A 24,680-nucleotide genomic window follows, 5' to 3' on the forward strand; every position below is an offset into this window, starting at 1 on the left:
TATTTTATGTCATACACATAATGAGATATCCTAGATATGGGATCCATGCTTAAGCACAAAATTCATTTGTTTCACATATATACATCTTACATGCAACCAGAAGGTTTTTTTGTTTTTTGTTTTCTGGGTCATGGCTGTCCTCCCAGCTACTGGGAGGTAGATATTAGAAGATCCTGGTTCAAGGGTAGTCCAGACAAAAAGTTAAGTGAGATTTCATCTCAATCAATAAAGCTGGGCATGACGGCATGTGCTGGTCAACCCAGCTACGGAGATGGATTACACAGGGGATTGCATTCCAGGACAGCTAGAGCATCAAAGCAAAAAGGGCTGGAGGCATGGTTCAAAGTTAGAGCGCCTGCCTAGCAATGATAAGGATCTGAGAACTGAGTTGCCTGATTTTAAATTTTACTTATTTTTATAAGCCCACATTATTAATACAAGAGGTTTCATTGTGATAATTCCATAAATGTGTACAGTGTACTTTGAACAAGTTTATCTCCTTTACTGAAGATAGGGAAAAAAACCCCACAAATTGAGAGACAACTACTATAATGTGTGAGGTGAAAACTTGACTGGATGGAGGTGAGAACAGATAAGATGTGCAGAAAAGGTGAACTTAAAGAAAGCAAAAGAAACCATTCAAGTGAAATGGGGGAAAAATAATAAAAAGAAACAGCCCTAGCCCGTGGTTCCCCAAGGGTTTCTACTGGGGCCCTGAAGAACTTTTAGAAAGAGAGCAGGGGAAAGACAATGGCTTTCTAAATTTGATGGGAAGTATAAACAAACTCCAAAGGAGAGAAATGAAGGAAGCCATACAGGCTGGAGGTGGGGGGTAAGGGCAGGAGGTGGGAGTGAGGGAAGCATTATATCAGTGGCAACAGAAACAAGGATGAGAGCAGATTTCTCACTGGCAGCAGTGCAAACAAGACAAGAGCAGTCTAAAGTCAGAAGAGAGCCCTTCAGACAGATACAGGCTGAAATAATTTGCCACTGGTAGACCTCTGCTTCAAGAAACAGTAAAGATGACCAGCATTGGTGGCTCACGCCTATAATCCTAGCTCCTCAGGAGGCTGAGATTTGAGAATCGTGGTTCAAAGCCAGCCTGGGCAGGAAAGTCCATGAGACTCTTATCTCCAATAAACCACTCAGAAAACTGGAAGTGGCGCCGTGGCTCAAGTGGTAGAGCTCTAGTCTTGAGCTGAAGAGCTCAGGCCCAGAGTTCAGGCCCCATGACCAGACCCCTCCTCCAAAAAAAAAATCCTAAAATTCAATGGCAAGAAAAGAACTCAATTAAAAAAAATGGGCAAATGGCTAGATGCCAGTAGCTTATGCCTATGATCGTAAGTAATCAGGAGGCTGAGATCTGAGGATCTAGAGTTGTGACTTAAAAATCAAAGCCACAGCTTGAGGCCCCAATTTCCAAAACCAGTTAAATAAATAATGAATAGAAATAAAGCTACAGGGCCTGGGAAGGTGGCTCAGTGGTAGAGCGCTTGCCTTGCATGCATGAGGCCCTGGATTTGATTCCTCAGCACCATATAAACAGAAAAAGCTGGGGCTTGGAAGGTGGCTCAGTGGTAGAGCGCTTGCCTTGCAAGCCTGAGGCCCTGGGTTCGATTCCTCAGCACCATATAAGCAAAAAGAAAAAAGCCGGAAGTGGCGCTGTGGCTCAAGTGGTAGAGCGCTAGCCTTGAGCTGAAGAGCTGAGGGACAGCGCTCAGGCCCCACAACCGTACCCCAAAAAAACAAAAACAAAAACAAAAACAAAAACAAAAAAACAGAAAAAGCTGGAAGTGGCACTGTGGCTCAAGTGGTAGAGCGCTAGCCTTGAACCGAAGAGCTGAGGGACAGCGGCCAGGCCCAGAGTTCAGGTCCAATGACCAACCAAAAAAAAAAAAAAAAGGTATTTAAAACAAAACCCTTTTTCTGGGTTTCAAAAAGACCTTTCCTCCTTTTCTCCCTCCCTTTCCATGGTTGGAAGAGAACCTGGAACCTGAGGCATGCCGGGTAAGTGCACTACCAACTGTTCTACCTCCTCAGCCCCTAGGGCTTTATTTTTAAATCCATTGATGCTCATTCTCCTTTAATCCATGTTATTGTAACCGTGGCAAAATAAAAACTAAGCAAAACAGGGAATATGTAATTTAAAACTTATTTGAACTAATTCTGCCAATGATTTGAAACTTCACTGGTTACCATACTACTCCTTTTAAATTCAGAACATTCTTTCCTTTCCCATTTCAGAAGCATCGTAACTCTTACAAGTAATACTTTCCAGAACACACTGTAACTGTCAGATATAAAAATAGGGAAGGGAAAGTATCCAATTTTGATCGCTAAGTGGAACATGGGACAATCATCTTGAGTCCTTGAAGGTACCTGGCCAACACATCCTAGGGAAAACTCTGAGGCCAAAAAAGCTTGTAAGTCAATATTAAATCATGTGAGTGCAGACTAAAATAAAAAGCAGAGTTCATTTTCCCTGGAACAAAACACAAGTCTTCACATGAACCATCATCCCATACACAGATCATTTCTGTTCATTCGTTTTAGTGATCCTCCTCTCCTTCCCCTCGTTTCCTCCTTTCCCTCCTAGCCTCTCCTCTCTCATCTTTTCTCCTCTCCTCCTCTGCTTCCTTTCCCTTCTTTCCCTCCTATCCATCCACCTATCTAACAATCCATTGTGATTATGGGAAGTGAACTCAGGGCCTCTAACAAGCACACTACCATTTGAACCATGCCTTAGTCCTTTTGCTTTTAGTTTTCAGATAGTCTCGAGTTAAGTGAACTGATTTTACCTCTGCTTCCCGAGTAGCTGGGATTACAGGAGTGTATCACCAATTTTTTTTTTTTTTTTTTTTTGCCAGTCCTGGGGCCTGAACTCAGGGTCTGGGTGCTGTCCCTTAGGCTAGCACTCTACTACTTGTACTACTACTTCTGGTTTTTGAGTGGTTAACTGAAGATAAGAGTCTCTCGGGGACTTTCTTTTCTGCACAGGCTGGCTTTGAACCTTGATCCTCAGATCTTAGCCTCCTGAGTAGCTAGGATTACATGGTATGCCATAGATGCCCGGTTGTATCACCAACTTAAAAAAAATTTTGTTGGCTGTGGTGATGGCAAGTGTAGTACATGATCATTATTAAATGTTTTAAAAATTATGAAAACATACAGCAAGGGGGGGGGGAAATCTATATAATTTAACTACCCCAAAGCAGCTACTACCCACATTCTATTATATTACCTCTAGATTTATTTTATAATCTGAAATGGAACCAGCAAGCCAAGCTGTGGTATGAATGAGGCTGCAGTTATATAATTGCCTTCTCATCCCAATTTTGGTTTTGCTTCCATTAATTTAGTTCCATGTTACAAACATGGAATCATACCTCAGGCCATGTTTTTAGACCTCTAATCACTATTTAGTCTAACCTAACCAAGTTCTCTGTGAAGCACTTCCACAATGTAACTTTCTAAACAGGGAAGCAGAAAGAGTGACTGTGACTGTAAGGTATCAGAATGTGAAGCAAGTCAACACAAGGAGGGAGAGCTAGGCAACTGCCCAGCACATGTTCTAAAGAGCCTGGAAGAAGGGTCTCTTGGAGTACTGTCTCTTGCCCATCCACTTCTGGGGCTGAGAGAAGACACTTGAACAATAACTTCATTCTGGGGCTCTCCCAATTTCCACATGATTCCCTTTCAGCCTAAGGCTGCTACAGTCTTTTGTTTAGAACTAACACAAACTTGTAGACTTGAACCATTCACCTACAGCAGCACAGGGAGTGGATGGAAAGCTGGGTACAATGTGACTGCTTGGCCTGCCCTTCTCAAAAAGCCTTCCTCCAACTCTCAGGCACAGGAAGGAGACAGGCAGGCATCAGACAGTTTGTGACCAGGGCCAATCAGTTTCTCTCCTTCCAGGGCTTACAGCCACTGTCACACAGATGCCCGAAAGACCGAAGCTCTACACAAGCTGGACACAGGACATGGACAGAGCCTTGCCCACTGGAATTGTTGACCAAATACCCCTAGGTCTGTTTGACAATCCACCTATGAGTATAAACAGCGTGCCTGCCATGCGCAACCCAAAGACAACTCAAACTCAGGGCCCAGGGTGCTTTCCCATACTCATCTACTTGCACAAGTCAGAAACTGGGGCACCAGTTCATCTTCCTAAGTATCTCAATTCAAATCCTCTAAACATTAGTGCGTCTAACTCATCATATTTCACAGCTGCCATTTCTTTCCATCCCCACAGCACTGGCTTAAGCCACCATTTCTCCTCTGCAAGGCTCTAGCAGACTCAAAACCAGTTCCATACACCTCCATTTTATATTCCTTCCTATTGCTCTTCACAGGGCAGCCAGAGCAAAGGGTGTGGCTTCAGCCCTCCAGGCCCAGCCTCTAGTCCTTGGGCTCCACACCAAACTCCTCAGGGTCTTGACTCCAGCCTTACTCAACTGGTGCCCCCCCTTGTCTTTATCTGCAGCCGTGGAGGGCTGTCCCGGCTCGATGCCCTTCCAAATGCAGCTTGTCTTCCCCAGACAGCAGGTCAGGCTCCATGTGTTCCTGCTTGCCCCAGGCCACTCTGCTCTGTCCCTCTCAGACAAGTATGGGCAGGCTTTGGGAGAGCGCAGGGAACATCCCAAGAGGTAGCACGGTGCTAGAGCCCCGACGGATCTGTGTAGTGATTCAGCACAGGCGACCGGGGAATTCCAGAGTCCATGTGATGATGTGGAGTGCCCCGCCAGCCACCACATCCACACACCCAGCTACACAAATCCTGTCTCACCTCAAGGGATGCTCACCTGTGCCTGTTCAGATGAGTCTCAGTGTCCAAGTCTAGGCAAAACCCGGCATTGTACACACAGAAGCTGTGCCAACTTCAGTGAGGAAATGCAAGAGCCTAACTTTTCTCTCAGGGAACTTGCAGTCCCAACACGGTGGTAAGTCAGGAAGCCTGCTGGGAGCAGTTCCTGTTAAATCTGTGGCATGGCAGACACAGGCGGACACAGACAGCTGCTGCAGACCACCCCACAGGCCAGCTTCTGAAGGCAGGCGGGGCCCAGGAACCTGGGCTTCTGATGAACTTCTACCTTTGAACTCCTAAAAATGACTGAGGAGCCCAAGGACCTTTTGTTCATGAGAGCTGTATCTATCAATACATACTGTACTAAAAACAATCCAGAGAGGTTAAAAATAGCAATTATGTCTCAATATAAACAATAAAAACTTCTGTGAAATAACTATTTCCCCAAACATAAAGGAACTAATTCATTGTCATTGTTTTACATTTCTCAAAGCTCTTTAATATCTGTCCTAAGGAAAAAACAGCTGGATCATGCTATCAGCTTCCGAATCACAGGTTGCTTCTGGATGACATCTACCTCACACAGGCAGGTACTAAAGAGGGATGAGCACCTAACTCCTTCTGGGCAAATGGGCTTCCTGACACTGGACTAGCAGCAGCTTACTACAAGTGAGTGTTGTGCGGATGGTAAAGCCTGAGTAAAGATGTTTTGTCCTCATTCCATTCAAATCAAGTGTGAACCCTGCAGGTGAATGGACTTCTCGCTATAAACCATTTTCTTACACCACTCATTGGTTCTTCGGAAAACTGCATGGTTGACATACATAGATCTTCCCGGTGGTGACTCACTTCGGGGTGTCTTAAGAAATCCCATTCTTACCCCAAATGACCAAGCTAAAAATTCCCTTAGGAGCTCAGATTTGATCACTGACCACAAATACCACCAGCTTGTTTTCTATAAAACTGCCTTTTTATTTTGTTGAGCTTTGGAGAAAATGTGTGCTACAAATATTGAAGTCTGAATGACCGATTTGTCTGTCAGCCATTTTTCAGGTAAAAACAGTCTCTGTGGAACGGTGGCAAGTTTGGCTTTCAACTCTGCTGTGCAGGGGCCTCCTCCATGGGTCCTGCCTGAGCCTGCAGCCTAGAGCCTGGGCACACTCACACCTCGTCAGGTAGGGTACTAAAGAGGCATAATGTAATAACAGTAATATATTCTGCTTCGGCTAGACCATGAAGGAAGATGGGCTGTTTTTGTTTCTTACTGGTCATGTTACGGCTGTGAGTATACCAGGTCAGTTCAGTGACACTACCTGGCTTCTTGCTAAGATGCTAATTGTACCCACAATCACAGCTTTTGCACCAAAGTGCAAATGTCAACACAGTGAAGTGTCGAAAAATCAAATCTTAATGTCATCGTGGAAATATTTTTCACTTCCTAGGTCCTCTGAAAGAGCCCTAGGAACCTGATTCACTGATTTGAATGAGAGCCTCATTAGAAGATAAAATGGATACTATGAAGTTTTTTAGTTTGGGTCTACTACACGTTGTAAGAGAATTAAAGCCTCTGAAATCATACGCAAAAATCAGTGCATCATTCTATTCTTCAGATTTTTTTTTTTGGGGTCCAATCGTGGGGCCTGAACTCTGGGCCTGGACGCTGTCCCTCAGCTCTTCAGCTCAAGGCTAGTGCTCTGCACTTGAGCTACAGCGCCACTTGCGGCTTTTTTCCTTTTGCTTGTGTGGTGCTGAGGAATCGAACCCAGGGCCTCATGCATGCAAGGCAAGCGCTCCACCACTGAGACACCTTCCCAGCCCGCTTTTCAGATTTTTAAAGAATCCAGCCTTCCATGCAACAACTTAAATACTGCTGGCAAAGCAATTTTAAGTTTATTACTTAAAAAAATTTAAATATATTGATTTGTGATAAAAATTTTGGCTATTAGAAAAAGGTGACTGTCTAAAAAAAACAGATTAGAGAACTGAAAACCCAGATGACTTGTTACATTTAAAATCTGACTGAAATGAAGAGAAAAGGAGGTTTCCGTGATTCCCCTAAGAACCTGGGGGGCAAGGGCTTATCCCTGTTTTCTGCTGCTGCTCCTTTATCTGTGTGTCTCTGGGAATCAGGACACCACCTGTGCACAGCCCCTCACTCATGGGGAAATGCAGGCCTAAAGTACAGTGAGAGGGGCTTCTTCACAGTGAGGATGGAGCATGGCTGTGATCAAGACAGGGGACACCCCAATGCGGCCCCCAGGAATGCGGAACAGCCTGGCAGCCTGTCAAACTGCCAAATACACATTTACACATACGTATATACCAAGAGAAGTGAAAACGTGTTCACATAAAGCTTGTACACAGCTCTCACAACAGCAAATTCACAAAATCCAAACCAAAAGTGACCCAGATGCCTGTCAGCAGGGGATGAGGGTAGTGGAACACTAAGTGGCAATGAAAGTACGGGCAATAAAGTAACGAGGCAGGACATAGGCAACACTAAATTAGACAGCAAACCAACCAAGAACACAACGCTGAGTGAGAAAGGCTGTGATCGCACTCTTCCCTTTACATCTTTACCTCGTCCACAGACCGCCTGCAGCGCGAGATGGCAGGCGTCCTCTTGGTGGTGGAGGTGGTGAGGCGGCAGGAGCAAGGCGGGGTAACAGTGAGCAGGAATGCCCGCGGGACATGAAAACATTCCAAGTCAGATGTAAGGACAGTGGCATGATCTTTTTCTTTTTGGTGCTTACCGGGGTTTGAATTTAGAGTCTCATGCTTGCTAGGCAAGCACTCTACCACTGGAGCCACACCTCCAGCCTTTTTTTTGGGTCCGGTTGTGGGGCCTGAACTCTGGGCCTGGGCGCTGTCCCTCAAATCTTCAGCTCATGGCTAGTGCTCTACCACTTGAGCCACAGCACCACTTCCGGCTTTTTTCTTTTTGCTTATGTGGTGCTGAGGAATTGAACCCAGGGCCTCCTGCATGCAAGGCAAGCGCTCTACCACTGAGCCACCTTCCCAGCCCCACCTCCAGCCTTTTTGCTTTAGGTTTTTTTTAAAATTTCATATAGGTTATCATACTTTTGCCCGAGTTCAGTCTCTGACCTCAATCCTACCTCAGCATTCTTGAGTAGTTGGGATTACAAATGTGCCATCATGTCAGCCTTCGCAATCTGAGACATATTAAAATATGCTGATGGGCTGGGAAGGTGGCTCAGTGATAGAGCGTTTGCCTTGCATGCACGAAGCCCAGGGTTCGATTCCTCAGCACCACATAAGCAAAAAGAAAAAAGCCGCAAGTGGCACTGTGGTTCAAGTGGTAGAGCGCTAGCCTTGAGCTGAAGAGCTGAGGGACAGCGCCCAGGCCCAGAGTTCAGGCCCCATGACTGGAACAAAAATAAATAAATAAATAAATAAAATAAAATATGCTGAATTACCCTTTTTAAGGGGGCTAGATTTTAAGGTATGAATAATACTTTAATATAATGCGTTAAAAAGCAATATAACAGACTAGTCTAACAGACAATATGACCAAGATACATACATACATACACACACACACACACACTCTGTCTCTGTCTCTGTCTCTGTCTCTGTCTCTGTCTCTCTCTCTCTCTCTCTCTCCCCTACTTCAATGTCTGGAGAAGTGCTATAATGTGGCCAGCACCAGGGCTGTGGCCTGCAGAGCTTCCCACCACAAGAGACCTTTAAGAGGTCAGAACTTTTCCACCTTCCCGTGGGTTCAGGTCTCACTGGAGTGAAGGTCTGAATTCTCTGCCCTCTCTTTATGTCTGACATGGTGACACACTATAGCCCATTCCCACCCAGCACATAGCCTTTCTTCCTTCATAGTACTTTTCTTTCTTTCTTTTTTTTTTTTTTGGGGTCCGGTTGTGGGGCCTGAACTCTGGGCCTGGGCGCTGTCCCTCAGCTCTTCAGCTCAAGGCTAGCGCTCTACCACTTGAGCCACAGCGCCACTTCCGGCTTTTTTCTTTTTGCTTATGTGGGCTAAGGAATCGAACCCAGGGCCTCAGGCATGCAAGGCAAGCGCTCTACCACTGAACCACCTTCCTGGCCCCTTCATAGTACTTTTCACCAATGTTGTCTGTTCATAAAACAACTGCAATCATCAACAAAAAACAGAAAATCCTATCTGTCACTTACCCGCCCCCCCACCCAAGTTCTGGGCAAATGAGAGGTCAGGGAATGCTCTTCTGAACTTAATCAACATTAGAGCAGAAAGAGAGAGAAAAGGAAGGACCTCCCTGCTCTTTGTCTGCAGAAAGTGCCTCGTGAGGATATCTGTAAGGGACAGCCTGATGAGATCACAAGGTTCTCTTTGGACCTGCACTACATCGTGAAGCTCTAATCTAACCCTGGGTTCCTTCCCTTTGCATGAGAAGGAAAGGCTGGGGAAGGCAGCACTCTCTCTCTGGAGAGTGCCTGCTCAGAGGATGTTCAGCCAGTGAGTGTTACATGTGTTCTGGATACTAGATCTGATGCTCAGGGAAGGGGAATAAAGCTAAAGACAACAGAAGGGAAATCAAGCTAAGAACTAGCTAAAATCTGAAAATAAATGGTTCAGGTAGTACTCCCTGGTATCGTGAAGTAGGAACAAGAGACTAGGTCAAGCTGTCCAGAGCACACCTGGCTAGCGGTAAGCATCTGCCCCGAGCCAGGGCAACTGGCCTCTCCTTCCTCTTTGCAGACTCCTAGAGTGCAAAAACTGGCTGGCTGCCAAGCCTGTTTTTTTTTTTTTTTTTTTTGGTCCTGGGGCTTGAACTTAGGGCCTCAGCACTGTCCCCTGAGCCTCTGTGTGCTCAAGGCTAGTGCTCTACCACTTGAGCCACAGTGCCACTTCTGTCTTTTTTGAATAGGTTATTGTAGATAACGTCTCACAGGGACTTTCCTGCCTGGGCTGGCTTTGAACCATGATCCTCAGATCATCACCTACTGAGTAGCTAGGATTATAGGTGTGAGCCACTGGCTCCTGGCTTTTAAAAAAAGTCCCAAGATGATTATAAATGTAATGTGAAGAGTAAAATCATGCAAGTCATAGGAGAGAATATCAGTGATTTTTCTTCATGTCTCTAAGGTTGGTAAGTAACAGTTGAAGTTAAAGAAAGAACAAAAGGTCCACCCTAGCTTCTTGGAGGCAGTTTGAGGACATTTGCTCTTTGCTCAGTAGATGTTCATCATCTGAGGTGAGGCTCTTATGTGTCCCTTATGCAGACCACATGGCAGCCATGGCATAATTTCTCAACTTCCAGAATTAATAATACCTAGCTGGGCAACTATGGCACATGCCTGTAATGTTACCTACCCAAGAAGCTGAGATCCAGAGGATCAAGGTTTAAAGCTAGCCCCGGCAGATTAGTCTGCCAGACTCCATCTTCCAAATTAACCAGCAAAAAGCCGGGGAGGAGATGTGATCCAAGTAGCGCAAGTCAAGCGCAATCATAAGGCCTTGAGTTCAGTACTGCCCTCCCCCAGGCTAACAATAACTTAAAGTAATCAAGCTGCTCTCAACTGCTGACAGAAGACAGAGCTATAAAAAGGACATTCCTTATAGTCCCAGGGGCACAACAGATAGGAGAGAGATTTGACAAGTGGGACTACATCAAAACAAAATGTTTCTGCACAACTAAGGGCCTAGTTATTAAACCAGAAAGACAGCCAACACTGGGGAAAGCTCTTTATCAGCAATATATCAGACACAAAGGCCTAATATCCAATATACACCAGTATATACTAATATCCAATATATACTAACCTCTCCCAACCTAATAAACCATCACTCAATGGGCACGGGAGCTAAGGAGAGACTTCTCAGGAGAAGAGGTGAGAATGGCAAATAAACACATGAGGAAATGCTCACCACCCCTGGCCATAAGGGCAATGTAAATCAAAACAACTCTGAGATTCCACCTCATCCCTCTAACATTGGCCAACATTGTGAATTTGAACAACAAATGCTGACAGGGATGTGAGGATAAAGGAACCCTATTACACTATTGGTGGGAATGTAAACTAATACAACCACTCTGGACAGCAGTCTGGTCTGGAGGTTTCTCAAAAACCTAAACCTAGACCTTCCCTACGACCCAGCCACACCACTCCCAGGCATCTACCCTGAGCATCATGAGCCAGGATACGATAAAGACACCTGCACATCCATGTTCACTGCTGCACTGCTCACAATAGCCAAGCTATGGAAACCGCCCAGATGACCCACAGGAGATGAGTGGGCCCAAAAATGTGGCACCTATACAAAATGGAATTTACACAGCCATTAGAACGAGTAAAATAACGTCACCCGCAGGGAAACGGGTGGAACTAGAACAAATCATGTTAAGTGAGGTAAGCCAAGCTCAGAGAAACTAACGGCGGCACACGTTCTCTCTGACATGCGGAAGCTAGATCTATGCACTGGGATATGATAAATTATATAGGATTCTAGATACTCACCCACAGTGAGACCAAAAGAGGACACTCTTAGGAGAAAAACTCAAAGGTGCAATGCCTAAGTAACTTACTTATATAAAATAATATGCATCTTGTTTCCAAGATATGGAAACAAGAGATTTCTTTTTTATTCCTTTCTCTTTCTTTTAGTTTTTGATGAGTTTATCTTCTTTACACTGTATGTATGGTATATGCATGTGCACATCTTTGGAAGGTTGGGAGGAGGGTACAGGACTCAACGGAAAAAGTGTGAAAAAGTGCAGCAGTGGAGCTCACTGGACACTGATGTGAGTGAACTATACAACTCGTGGGTGGAGATGGGAGTGAAGGACTGGGAGAGAGTGAGGGAACAGAAGACCCAGTACGAAAGGAGATGTGCTCATTACCTGACTCATGTCATTGTGATCCCTCTGTATATCACACCTCTATAATACCAATGAATTAATTAATTAAAGAAAGGACATTCTGCTAGGTGGCAGTGGCTCCTAGCAGTGCCTGTAATCTTAGCTGCTCAGGAAGCTGAGATCTGAGGATCTTAGTTCAAAGCCAGCCCAAGCAAAGGAGTCCCCATGAGACACCTATCTCCAATCAACCTCTCAAAAGCCAGAAGCGCTCTATGGCATTGTGAACTGCAGCCTTCAAGAACACATTCCATGGGCTGGGAAGGTGGCTCAGTGGTAGAGCGCTTGCCTTGTATGCATGAGGCCCTGGGTTCGATTCCTCAGCACAACATAAGCAAAAAGAAAAAAGCCGGAAGTGGCGCTGTGGCTCAAGTGGTAGAGCACTAGCCTTGAGCTGAAGAGCTGAGGGACAGCGCCCAGGCCCAGAGTTCAGGCCCCACGACCGGACAAAAAAAAAAAAAAAAAAAAGAACACATTTCACATTCCTGGCCCTCCACTGCAGTTCAGCTGTCACCTTCACAACAACTTCACCCATTGCCTGGTCATGCACGGATTACATGTAGGGGCTCAGACTCTTTCACATATTTCCTGGCCTTTCAGGCCTTCCTTTGAAAGCTTGGATGCCCCTGCTCAGTACCTTGCATTTGGTATGCCTCCACATGTGTACAGGATGCCAAGGTCTACAGCCAGCCTGAGCAGCAGCCTGGCCCAGGCCCCTTAGAGCACGGGTAGAACAGGCTCTAGGTGGCTGGGTTCTGAGCACAGTGAAATGAATCTCAGGAAACAATTTTGTAGGTGGCCTTGTACAAGAAGGATGTCCCAAGATGCTCTCTTCCATGGTAAAGTCTTTTTCCATAAGTCCAGTCATGCTGCAGTGGGTAGGGCCTTACAGACTCCTGAGATGCCCGCAAGGCATTTTTCTATTGTCCAATGTACAGTGCTAGGCTTCTCCTTTTTATTTTTTTTTTGGTCGGTCGTGGGGCTTGAACTCTGGGCCTGGGCACTGTCCCTCAGCTCTTCAGGCTCAAGGTGAGTGCTCTACTGCTTGAGCCACAGTGCCACTTCCAGTTTTCTAGTGGTTTATTGGAGATAAAGAGTCTCATGGAGTTTCCTGCCCGGGCTGGCTTTGAACCATGATCCTCAGATCTCAGCCTCCTGAGTAGCTAGGGTTACAGGCGTGAGCCACCGGTGCCTGCTAGTCTTCTTTTTAATGTTCTAATCTCTTCAGCAACCCTACCTCCCTTTGCTACTCAGGGTTGCTGGACCCAAGTCCTCTGTTTTCCAAGTCCTGATGTTTTGCATTTTGCTCATAATTCACACTGTAATCCTGGCTAAAAGCAGCTGGCAATAGCCACTGCCAGAGCCTAAATGCTGGAATACCTTTAAAATATCTCCTCCAAATCCTCAGGATATGGACAAAATAGAGACAAGTTCCTGTCAAGTGTGACACACATGCCTCTAGTTGAATTCCAAGTGGAGGCAGTCCTGGTCCCTTCTGAACCCTCACAGTACTGGCTTTCTGCCTGCATGCTGATGAGCATCCTGGTCTTCTGAGCCCCCACCAGCGGCACCCGTTATGCTCTGCTTATGGCATCCTAGCCTACTTTCGCAAACTCTTCCAAATCCTTTCCACAAACCAGTTCCAAAGGCCGAGGAACCACATGGTCAGGTTTAGTCAGAGCCATGAAACACTGTGTTTAATTTTCTATACTAACTTTTCCCATCTCTGTGACCAAATATCTGACAAAACAGATGGATTTGGGCTCATGGTTTCACAGTGCTTATTTGTATCATGGTGAATAGGAAGCAGGGACACAGAAGAAGAGAGGCAAGAGGAGAGTATGGGAACAGACTGGGGACTCAACATGGTCTTCAAAGACATACACTCTGTCACCTTCCTCTAGGCTCCACCCCCGAGGTTCTGTAGCCTCTCAACACATTGCCTCCAGCTATCGACCAGGCTTGAAGACACAGGCCTACAGGGAGAGCAGCTCTCTCTCTCTCTCTCATTTTGTTGGTCATGGGGCTTGAACTTAGGGCCCTGATGCTGTCCCTGAGTTCTTTTTTTTTTTTTTGGTCGGTCGTGGGGCTTGAACTCTGGGCCTGAGCACTGTCCCTCAGCTCTTCAGCTCAAGGCGAGCACTCTACCACTTGAGCTACAGCACCACTTCCGGTTTTCTGGTGGTTTATTGGAGATAGGAGTCTCACAGTCTTTCCTGCCCGGGCTGGCTTTGAACCTCGATCCTCAGATCTCAGCCTCCTGAGTAGCTAGAATTATAGGCGTGAGCCACCAGCGCCCGGCTAGTTCTTTTTTTTTATTTGTCGGTCATGGGGCTTGAACTTGGCCTTGGCGCTGTCCTTGAGCTCTTCAGCCCAAGGCAAGCACTCTACAGTAAGTTGAGCCACAGCACCAATTCTAGCCTTTTCTGCTTATGTGGTGCTGAGGAATCAAACACAGGGCCTCATGCATGGAAGGCAAGCACTCTACCACTGAGCCACCTTCTCAGCCCCCTGTCCCTGAACTCTTTTGCTCAAGGCTAGCGCTTTTGGGGGGGGGTGGTGGGGAGGATTGGGGGGGAAAAAAAAAAAGGCTAGCGCTTTGCACTTTGAGCCACGGCACCACTTCTGGTTTTCTGGTGGTTAACTGAAAATAAGAGTCTTACAGACTTTCTTGCCTGGGCTGATTTTGATCTGCAATCCTCAGATCTTAGCCTCCTGAGTAGCTAGGATTACAAGTGTGAGCTACCAGCACCCAGTTAGGGGAGAACACTGCATTTTCAAACCATAACACATATTAAGGAAGAAATAAAAGTATTTTCAGTCAAGAAGGTAGTCAATGCTGAAATGTCAGTTGGGGGAAACATCAAAAACTTTGAATAAAGAGTTCAATGAAAAAAATCAGAATTTAAAATCCTATATTAAGCAATAATGACTCATCAATAACTGGAGGGAGAGGGCAAGGGAGAGAGGGAGAGAACAAGGCTGATTTAAAGGCAGGCAAGATAGTAGCAGAAAAAATAAGTCCCACACACCAGTTATTCTGTATCAAATTTTGGTAGCAGCATCACAGGAAATGTCTCAGGTAGTACTGCCTGAGTCAACAAAAGGAGAAAATAAAGATAGTTGCAGATGGCCGCGAAACAGTTCTTCACAGGATTGAGGTTAGGGGCTGAAACACTCTGATTAACTCATGGTAGACTGTCTCAGCCAATCACCACATATTATCCTAATCCCAGCACTGATTGATAGAAGCTTGTCAGCCAATTAGCATGGGCTGCTCTGACATCAGCTTGGTCCCACCAGTATTTTAACTCTACATCATTACAATTTTTCTTCATGGGTATGGAAAACATTTACTTCTAAACTAAATAAAGGTGCTAGTACACTACTGTTAGATATGTTAAGAAAACACAAAAAGTTTTGAAGATGGTAAGAGAATAATGCTAATTAACGTTTTAGCATTTCTATCCCACAGGGTAGTTTCTGGGGACTGAGGGAGTTCATAAATATAAAGAGGGTCTATTATATAAGCAATTATTATATATTATACCCAGCTTCCTAAGAGGCAATGAATTCTGTCACTATCATGACCCTTCTGGCCTCGTACACGCTATAGAGAAAGCCCCCGTTCTTCCTAGGTGAACACTTGTGTCTTAGCGGAGGAAGAGGTTGCCCCACAAGCCTCACAGTCCTGTGGCAGCTCCGGCTGGGACTCAAGGTTAAACTGCAGTCACTTACCATATGGACTACTTCCGGATAAATGGGCTCTGTGATCACATTCCGATTATGGGTGATATATTCTACCATTTCACTTAAAGCAGCTCGTTTTACTTCCTTCCACTTTAGGTCACTCAGTGGGTCAGAAACAAAGTCAAAGAGGACACAACACTGACGTAACTTCTGGATAAAAAGCTTCTCTTGATCTGCAGGAGGAACATCTGCAAAGCAGAAAGTAAAACATATTGATCACAAAATTTGCTTAATGCAAAGGGGCTATGAACCACTTTTTAGTGTTCTGTTTTTATTCTGAATTAACAGAAGTTCAAGAAAAAAAGAGATGGGGTTGAGGTAAAGAAACATTACATTTCTTAAACAAGTGAAAAAGTAAAAGCTTGTCACTTCTCAGATCATATGTCTGACTTGAGAAGTGTGTTAAGCTCATCACTGCTCAGATCATGTGTCTGGTATGAAAGAGTACTTTTTTTTCATTCTTTCAAACCAAGACAAATCCCCCTTTCATGCATTCTCTGGACAAATTCTAAGCATCCAAGTTTACAGGCAAGGCACTAGCCAGGGGAAACAAGAACAAGAGGCGAGTGGTGCGTTTCTAGTTGGGGTGAGGGTGTGGGTACATTTATACCAGGTGACTGCAGAACACAGGTAGAGCACTGGTGGAAAGGGTTAGAGGGGAAGGGTGCTTCCTCTTGCTCTAAACTGCCACAGGGGAGGCTACAGTGGCTGTCACAGAAACAACCTGTTACAGATCTCCAATAAAAGCATCTCCTTAGTGCTCCTCAAAGCCCATTCCACTGCTTTTTTCTGGTCTACAGTCAATGCACAGCACACGTGATGAGGGACAGCACTCATGATGACACTATTAGCGAAATGGAAGTAATGATAGTAACCACTATTTAGTGGTTATAAATGTATTAACATTTTTTTCCACTTAAGTTTTACAAAAAGACAACTAAGATAAACAGATTTAGAGGATTACTAAAGGGTGGCAACTGATGAAGCTGGGTTCAAACACTGTTGCTATGACTGGCTGGTATTCTGGGAAGTTTGGGAAACCTGTCAGTGTATGCCTGCTGGCTTCCCTAGGCTGAATATGGGATCTGTATAATGGTAAGTGGCAGTTGTTGATATATGTACTGAAAAGGTGTCAAAGAGTGGTCAAGTGTCTCAGCAGATTCGTGTAACTCTGTGAAACAGTATTTTCCAAGTGAGTTAACAAATGGTGTAATATCAGAGCCAAAGTCACTGAATGTGCAAGGCAGACGGGAAATGAGAATTTAAAACAATATAATTATATTGTTATTATTAAGGTGCAACTAAGCTTTGTGGGTATTTATTTATTTATTTTGGGTGCAGTTACTGAGGCTTGAACTCAGGGCCTGGACACTGTCCCTGAGCTTTTTTGCTCAAGGATAGTGCTTTACTATTTGAGTTACAGCTTTTTTTTTTTTTTTTTTTTTTTTTTTCCAGTCCTGCCTTTTTGGCAGTTTATTGGAGATCTGAGTCTCAGGGACTTTCCTGCCCTGGCTGGCTTTGGACTACAATCCTCAGATCTCAGCCTCCTGAGTAGTTAGGATGACAGGCGTGAGCCCCCAGTGCCCAGCTGCCACTAGATTTTAAAGGGATAAAATATGCAGATAGCTTATTGATAGGCTTTCACACTTCACACTGTAGGTTCCTATAAGAAGCTACTCCAAAATTTTGGTGCACTATCACAGAAAATGTCCACCACTCTCTGGAATGGCCATTGAAATACTCTTCTCTTTTCCAACCATGTCTTCCTACATGCAACCACAGCAACAATGATCAGAGTGTGAGTGACCAGAGTGTGAATGACCAGAGTGTGAATGCAGAAACACATCGAGGGGCCCAGGTATCACCTAGTAAGTGAGGCATCACAGAGATTTATGATATAATAAAACAATGTATGCTCACTAAAGTTAACTTTGTTTTGGAAAATACATCTCTTTTCAAAACAATGCTAACTTCTGTCAAGATGTAATAAGTTTATTAATGAGTTAATAAATACATGTTAGAATTTTTCCTCTGGTTAATTTTGAATAAGTCAATGCTAATAGCCAAGAGTCACGTAAACAGAAACTGTTGGGGTCCTAGTTACTTTTAGGAGTGTAAGGGGTCTGGAGATTAACCTTCCCACACTGGCCTTACCCCACAGAATGTCTGGGAGCACTTGGGCTCCTGCTGTCCTTCAGCACATTGTGTTTTTGCTCTGGCCCACAGTTCTCGCTGCTGCTCACTAATTGTCAATGTGCAGTACAGGTTTATTTTTTGAAGGCCTTTTCTTACTTCTTAGGTTAGCTAAGACACACTGCTCTAAGCACTTAGCACTTCCAATTGATTTGCACAGCTAGTGATCTGCTCAGGGTCTTCTCCGGGAGGGGGCATGCTGTGAGGTCAGGGGATGTGTGATTGTTTCCTAGCTCACTTTGTGTCCGATGGTAGCCTCAGATACAGATGGTACATAGACAGTGCTCTCTCAGTTTCATAGCCCCTTTGTGTGAAAGGGTGCTTTCCGCATTTGCCATGCTAAGTGTTGAGGAAAGCAGAGCACAAGCTGGGAGCTGGAGTGGTACACAGCACCCGCTTTAGAGACCCGAGAACGAGCCTCTGATTCTAAACATTGTACACCCAGTTAGAATTTCAGGGACCTTACCATCCAAATACCCTGTTTATGAACAGGGTTCATTTTCTGAGTTTCTTTCTTGTTTGCCTTTGATCCTCTTTCATTCCATAACTCTGCTCATATTCCTAAGGGCCAAGGTGCCTTCAATGTGTTCATGGTTGCTGCCACAGCTTGTCCATTGGGATGGCCTCTAGCAATCTCACTGTCTCAGTACTACAGAGAACTAAGAAGTCTATAGCCATCTCAAAGAGCCACCCAGCACCCCATTGTGAGCCCCCTCACAGATGGCTGCTACCTTTAGGACCATTTCCCTCTGGACCCTTGAAACAGCAGCATGGAGTAGGTACTATAGGACCCAGCTGAGAGGAAAAGGATTCTGAGAGCTGAACAGCCTGTCCAGGCTCCTGGGCAGACAGAGCCAATGGCAAGAAGAAAAACTTGAATATTGGGAGAATCAAGTAAGTCTTAAAGACTCTGAAAATATCATGTGCTTTTTAAATATAGCCCTACTGATACTTAGAATAAAGATGATGTTTCATCAAAACATGAAAATAAATCTACTATGACTAAGAAAGGACATAATAAAACCATTTTTCCCCCATAAAAATGCTTCTAAAAGGCAAGCAAATCTCAATGATTTGGAAATGAGCTTGAATTCTTCCAGAGCTCTGGGCAGTTAAGGTGTTACTGCATGGCTTCTATTCACAGCCTGCAAACAGGTTGGTCATTATACTCTCACAAGCCTTTTGGTTACTTTAAATATCTTATTTGGCTATTGAAAATATGCTACCTAAAAAAATCTATAACAATGAAAGTGAGTACAGTATAAAAAACTCATATTAGGCCCTATCAGTTTTTTTTTTTTTTTTTAAAGAAAGTCAATTTTGATCAGTACATTTTCTAAAGTCTTACTTTTCTGCTGTACTATTCGGGCTGTACCACAGGGGAATAAAAATAGGTGGAAGTGAAGGAATGTGCTTTATATCTTATGGGCTCTAATTTCTTTTAAAAATTTAATTGTTATTTATAAAGATGATGTATCGACGTTACAATTATATAAGTCAAGAGTACATTTCTGGGAGGGAGGTGGGAGGGCAGGGATGGTAAGGGGAAACAAAGGAGGAGGCAACAATACTTGATAAGAAATGTACTCATTACCTTGCTCATGTAATTGTAACCACTCTGGTATTTTCACAATAAAAACTTATTAATAAAAAAAATGAACTCCAGGAAATGAAAAAAAAAGAGTACATTTCTTTTTGGACAATGTCATTCCTCCCCTCACTCTCTTCTAGTTTTTCCCTTCCTTCCATCCCTACCTACAAGTTAAATAGTTCATTTTCAATAGTGTCCAGTGGGACACTTAACAGTGTAAATGTTACAATGAATACCCCATATTTACATAGGTAACTTCAAGAACCCCTCCAGTTCCATTTTTTTTTGTCAAGTTGGGTCAATTCTCAGTTGTTTAAAGGGAAAGCCTCAGTGATACTCAGGAGCAAAAGTAACAGACACACTTGTGCAGAATCTGCAGGGGAGAGGAGAGCTGAGGGCCTCAGAGACAACAGAAAGATGGTGAGGCTAAGAATGTATCACTGCTTCCAAACTTCAGCACGGTCTGCCTTCTGCTGAAGGCTGAAGGCAAGGCAGTCACTCGTCCGGGAGAAATGCAATGCGCAACAAGTTACCTCTGAAATAGCTTTGTAAATGTCCCCAGTTGCACTGGTGAGGAAGGGCAGCATTTTTACAGGGCATGGCGCTGAGAAAGCCCCAAGGAACTGGATTTGTTCCATTCATGGGGGCTGAACTTGGGGCTGACCAAGTGAGATGTAAGAAGAAAACAGAAAGTCTGCTTGTATTTCTTCTTCTTCTTCTTCTTCCAACAGTAAGAAACTAAGATGCTAGTATGTGTGCACGTCGCCTCACGTGAAGAGGTGTGCTGGAGGCTGATCAGTGGGGCCTGGGAGCTGACACTTCCACGGGAGGAAGGTGATCCCCGGGAGTTTCTGAGGGTGTTGGGATCTCTGTAAAGACCCACCTTTCTCCTTGGGATAGGGTCTGGCTAATTTACTTTCCTTCTCCAAATCTTGCTTTAGGTATTCTAATGGGCATCCAGTTTAGGGAACCAAAGTTTTAGTTTAAATTAACTGCTTTCTAACTCTTACTGCCTCTGTATTCTGCTTACAATGGTGTCTTTTAATTTTAAGCTTGAACAATTAATTCTTTTGACTTAGGTATTTTGGCTACTTGTCCCCTTCTATACTAGCTTATCACTAGCTAAGAAACCTACAAAGCCAGACTGGCTGAAACCCTAGTTTCCCAATAGTGAAGAATGTTCAAGGGAGATATGTAACAGGTGTGTACCAGCTGCTTTGGTTGAAGAGCACTGATGTCTGACTTGGGCACATGCCCTAATGATAAGGTAAGAGCTAGTATCCCTGCCCCTGACTTTGTTCTGTGCCATTCCCTCCTACTGTCCTGTAATCCAGGAAGGAGTGGGTCGCCTGCAAAGTGCCAATAGGTAACCAATCCTGAGACAACTGAGTGTGGCCAGTCATTTGCCAGTCACCTGTAACTGGACTGTTTAACTATGCCCACCTCTCTCTTCGTCCCCATTTCTCCTTCCAATGTAAACCTGAAGTAAATGTCTCTGGGGAAGACTGAAATGCTTCCTTCCTGTGGCTGACCTGTAATAAACTTCCTTTCTCTGCCCTTCATTAATACCTGTCTTCTGTATTAGACATGCTGGGGCGAGTGGCCGGACCTGATCTATGAAATCCAGGAATTTGGGCCTAGGGTCTAAAATCTGTACCACTAAAACTAAACACTTACCACCAAGAAGATGGGCGTGGTGGTGCTCACTCTAGCATTTAGGAGGCAGAGGCAGGGGATAGTGAATTTGAGGCCAGCTGTGCTATATAGTGAGACTCTATTTCAAAAACCAAACTAAAAAAAATGAACCAACAAAACTCAAAATCAGACACCACTGGTACACCCTCACCTGTGCCAGCAGAGGCCAGCGGTACCCAGGATCACACTGTGCCAGCACTGTAGTGTGGGTACATGTTATCAACCTGGCCTGGGAGCTAGACCTGCACCCTGGCAGAAAACCTCATGACAACAGACAAAAGTGCATCACAACACAGGTAAAAACCAACACAGTGCCGGGCGCTGGTGGCTCACGCCTGTAATCCTAGCTACTCAGGAGGCTGAGATCTGAGGATCTCAGTTCAAAGCCAGCCCGGGCAGGAGAGACCGTGAGACTCCTATCTCCAATAAACCACCAGAAAACCGGAAGTGGCGCTGTAGCTCAAGTGGTAGAGTGCTCGCCTTGAGCTGAAGAGCTGAGGGACAGCGCCCAGGCCCAGAGTTCAAGCCCTACGACCGACAAAAAAAAAAAAAAAAAAAAAAAAAAAAACAAAAACAAAAACCAACACAGCATCCATCAGTGGTGGACACACTAGACACACTGTGGTTCACTGTACTCCACTTTGTAAGTGGACGCACAATGCAATGTGATGGGGGGTGGGGAGGTAGAATCTAAGAGGCAAGAAGCAGGAAGGCCTACTATGGAAAAGAAGTGCCAAACTGTAGCTCATGACCAGCCATGCCTGGCCTCTGCTCCCTGGAAGAGGGGAGGGCTTTGCTGACCTAGCAGGCTGCCATCTGGGGTAATGATGACCTTTTTTTCTTCTTTTTCTTTATTTGGTGGAGCCAGGAATGGAGCTCAAGGCTAAGCAAGCGCTTTGCCACTGGACAATACCCCCAGCTATGACAATGACCTCTCAGTCTATGGTTCCAAACTGACCCACAGAAGCATGGCAAACATAGCTGATATAAATGAAGTAACATGCTTGTCTTCTGTACATATGGGATCTAATCTCCCCACACTATTCTTTTTTTTCTTTCTGGTTCTGGGGTTTGAACTTAGGGCCTGGGAGCTATTCCTGAGCCTCTCTATGTTCAAGGCTAGTGCTCTACCACTTAAGCCACACCACCACTTCCAGCTTTTTCTGAGTAGTTTATTGGAAATAACAGTCTCATGGACTTTTCCACCTGGGCTGAACCACAATCCTCAGATCTCAGCCTTCTGACTAGCTAGGATTACAGGTGTGGGCACCGGTGCCCTCCTTCTCACACTATTCTTAACTTCTGAAATTTATAACAATCTTTCTTGGTCTCAAAGTACAAGTATCTTTTTCCATCCATTCTAGTCTATTTTCCATCTTAATAGTCCTAAAATCAAGTTGCATCTTTCATTAAAAAAATGGTTTGAGGGGCTGGGAAGGTGGCTCAGTGGTAGAGTGCTTGCCTTGCATGCAGGAGGCCCTGGGTTCAATTCCTCAGCACCACATAAGCAAAAAGAAAAAAGCTGGAGGTGGCTTTGTGGCTCAAGTGGTAGAGCACTAGCCTTGAGCTGAAGAGCTGAGGGACAGCGCCCAGGTTGAGTTCAGGCCCCACAACTGACAAAAAAAAAAAAAGATATGCATAAAAATGGTTTGACATACAATTAATAATGTTAGACTGCGGTATTGATATTTATATGTGTAGCTTTAGTACCCTTATAGGCTCCTTCTTTGGTTTCTAAAAGTAGACAATGTCCCTGCCTCCTTCCACATTGACTGTCTAAGTTAGTAAGGGGCTGAGTAATCACTTGGTAATAGGAAGCAAGCAAGGCTTTGAAAACAATGTCTTTATCCCAGGGAGGGTTCACTCATCCACCTTCAGCTATGTCTTGTTTAGTGGCATTCCGTGAGAAACCACAGCGAGGTCTGGATACTGACACTGTCCTTCCTCCACACCTTGTGGGCGGAATCTGGGCTAAATGAAAGTGCTGCTTGCTAAACTGGTCTGGGTACACGCTTGGTTATGAAGCCTACTGTGCCACTCCTTTCTTAAACCCACAGATAGACATTTTGCAGCTCAACATCCACTAGGCTGCTGCTTTCTTACTTCTCATTGTGCTGGTGGCTGTTCTGCTCTGTGGTACGTAGACAGTACTGTGTCCTCTTTCTACAGAGAGTTGCTCACTCTCTTGGGGCTCTCACTCAAGCCTGGGCCATGCCAGCCTCAAGCCCAGGAGCCCGCCTTAGGGTTCATGGATTCTGTAGACTACTGTTGCTCCTAGATGAAGAAGGGTGATACTACTCTTTCCACACACTTTGCCTCCCACCATCATCTTTCTCATGAAATGATAGTGCAATTTAGTAAGGCAGGCAATTTCATTTGAAAAAGCAGTGGCTTAAGCCAAGTTCTATTTCATTCATGTATGCATCTCTGAGCAAGAGAGGGTGAGGAAGGCAGGGCAGGGGAGGGCAGGGCAGGGCGAGAGAGGAAAGACAGGCTAGGAAGAGACTGGTTCTACACAAACGTCTTATTTCAGCTAAGTACATTTTTCATGGAAGATCTGAAGTCACACAGAAGAAGCAAGCCAATCTCTAGTCTCCATTCTGACGTAGAGGAGCCCGGAGGCCATGCAGTTATGCAAGCTGTAGGCTGCTGAGGCTATAAAACCTCTGTGGACATGTGTAATTAGGATGGTACCCTCGCCACCTGCTAGAGGTAGCACAGAAGAGGAATTCAATACATTTGCCCAATGGGCAATTTGGCTTTTTTTTTTTTTTTCTGTTGGTTGCGGGGCTTGGAGCTTGAACTCTGGGCCTGGGTGCTGTCCCATCCCTGAGTTCTTCAGCTCAAGCTGAGCACTGTACCTCTTGTGTCACAGCACACTTCCCATTTTCTGGTGGTTAATTGGAGCTAAGAGTCTCATGGACTTTCCTGCCCAGGCTGGCTGGCTTTGAACTGAGATCCTCAGATCTCAGTAGCCACCGGCCCCACTATGGATTTTTTTTTTTTAACTAGGAAAAGATTAAGAGAGCCAATAAACTCCTAGCAAGAAAAACAGAAACCCAACACAGCATTATTTGTTGGTGCAGACCATCTTCTCTATTTCAGGACCAAGCTCTAGAGTGTCTAGAGAATAGACATTATAATTAAAGCTAATCAGCAAGGGTTCAACACCTGTGGTGGAGCCTGTGTCACTTCACCTTCCTCTCATTCATATTAAACAGCAGTGCCGCACCTGGTAGCCCACAGTTCTGCTCACTTACCGAAAGAATAAAGGAAGACATGACAGCAGCAGCCTTTATTATGTTTGACTCAGAAGACTACCCAAGAAAGATTCTAGAATTTTCAATACACTGACCAGCATATGAAATAGTGTGGGGTTGTTGAAAGGCTACACTAAAAATATTTTGTTGTTGTTGTTGTTTTAAAGTTCCTATTCTGTTTTTCACTTCCTTTCTCTACACCTCTTTCTGGACAAAAACTCGTTTCTGGGAACGTGGGCAGTTTCCCTTGATGTCTACTTTTCTGATGCAGCAGGGGGGTCAGGGAGCCCTGCTATGTAATGCAGGGCCGGGGCACTGCAGGCAATTTCTGTCCTAGAAGAAGCAGGCTTTCCTGCGGTGCTGGGCAAGAACCATGGACAGAAGTTTTTGGGGTGAGGGGGAAGGGTAGAGTTGCGACCTCAGCAGCTGGGTAAGAGCTGCAGTGTGGGTCTCTGAGGTGGAGCAGCAGGCCTGGCAGGCTCTGTGTGCTTTTCTCAAGCTTGCCTGCATGGCCCTGG

The 24,680-nt window shown here is 44.9% G+C and overlaps 1 protein-coding gene across 8 annotated transcripts in view; it reads right to left on the reverse strand.

Moving 5' to 3' along the window:
- Positions 1-24,680, reverse strand: part of Ppp2r5c (protein phosphatase 2 regulatory subunit B'gamma) — a 137,616-nt gene that overhangs the window by 39,707 nt on the left and 73,229 nt on the right. For all 8 annotated transcript variants that reach the window (XM_069997561.1, XM_069997555.1, XM_069997557.1 and 5 more), the window contains one exon: positions 15,412-15,611. In XM_069997561.1, coding sequence (XP_069853662.1) covers positions 15,412-15,611 — 200 coding nt within the window. The remainder of the gene's footprint in view (positions 1-15,411; positions 15,612-24,680) is intronic.

The sequence above is a fragment of the Dipodomys merriami genome, unplaced genomic scaffold, assembly GCF_024711535.1.
Source record: "Dipodomys merriami isolate MVZ:Mamm:240054 unplaced genomic scaffold, mDipMer1.0.p SCAF_50, whole genome shotgun sequence".
Lineage (NCBI taxonomy): Eukaryota > Metazoa > Chordata > Mammalia > Rodentia > Heteromyidae > Dipodomys > Dipodomys merriami.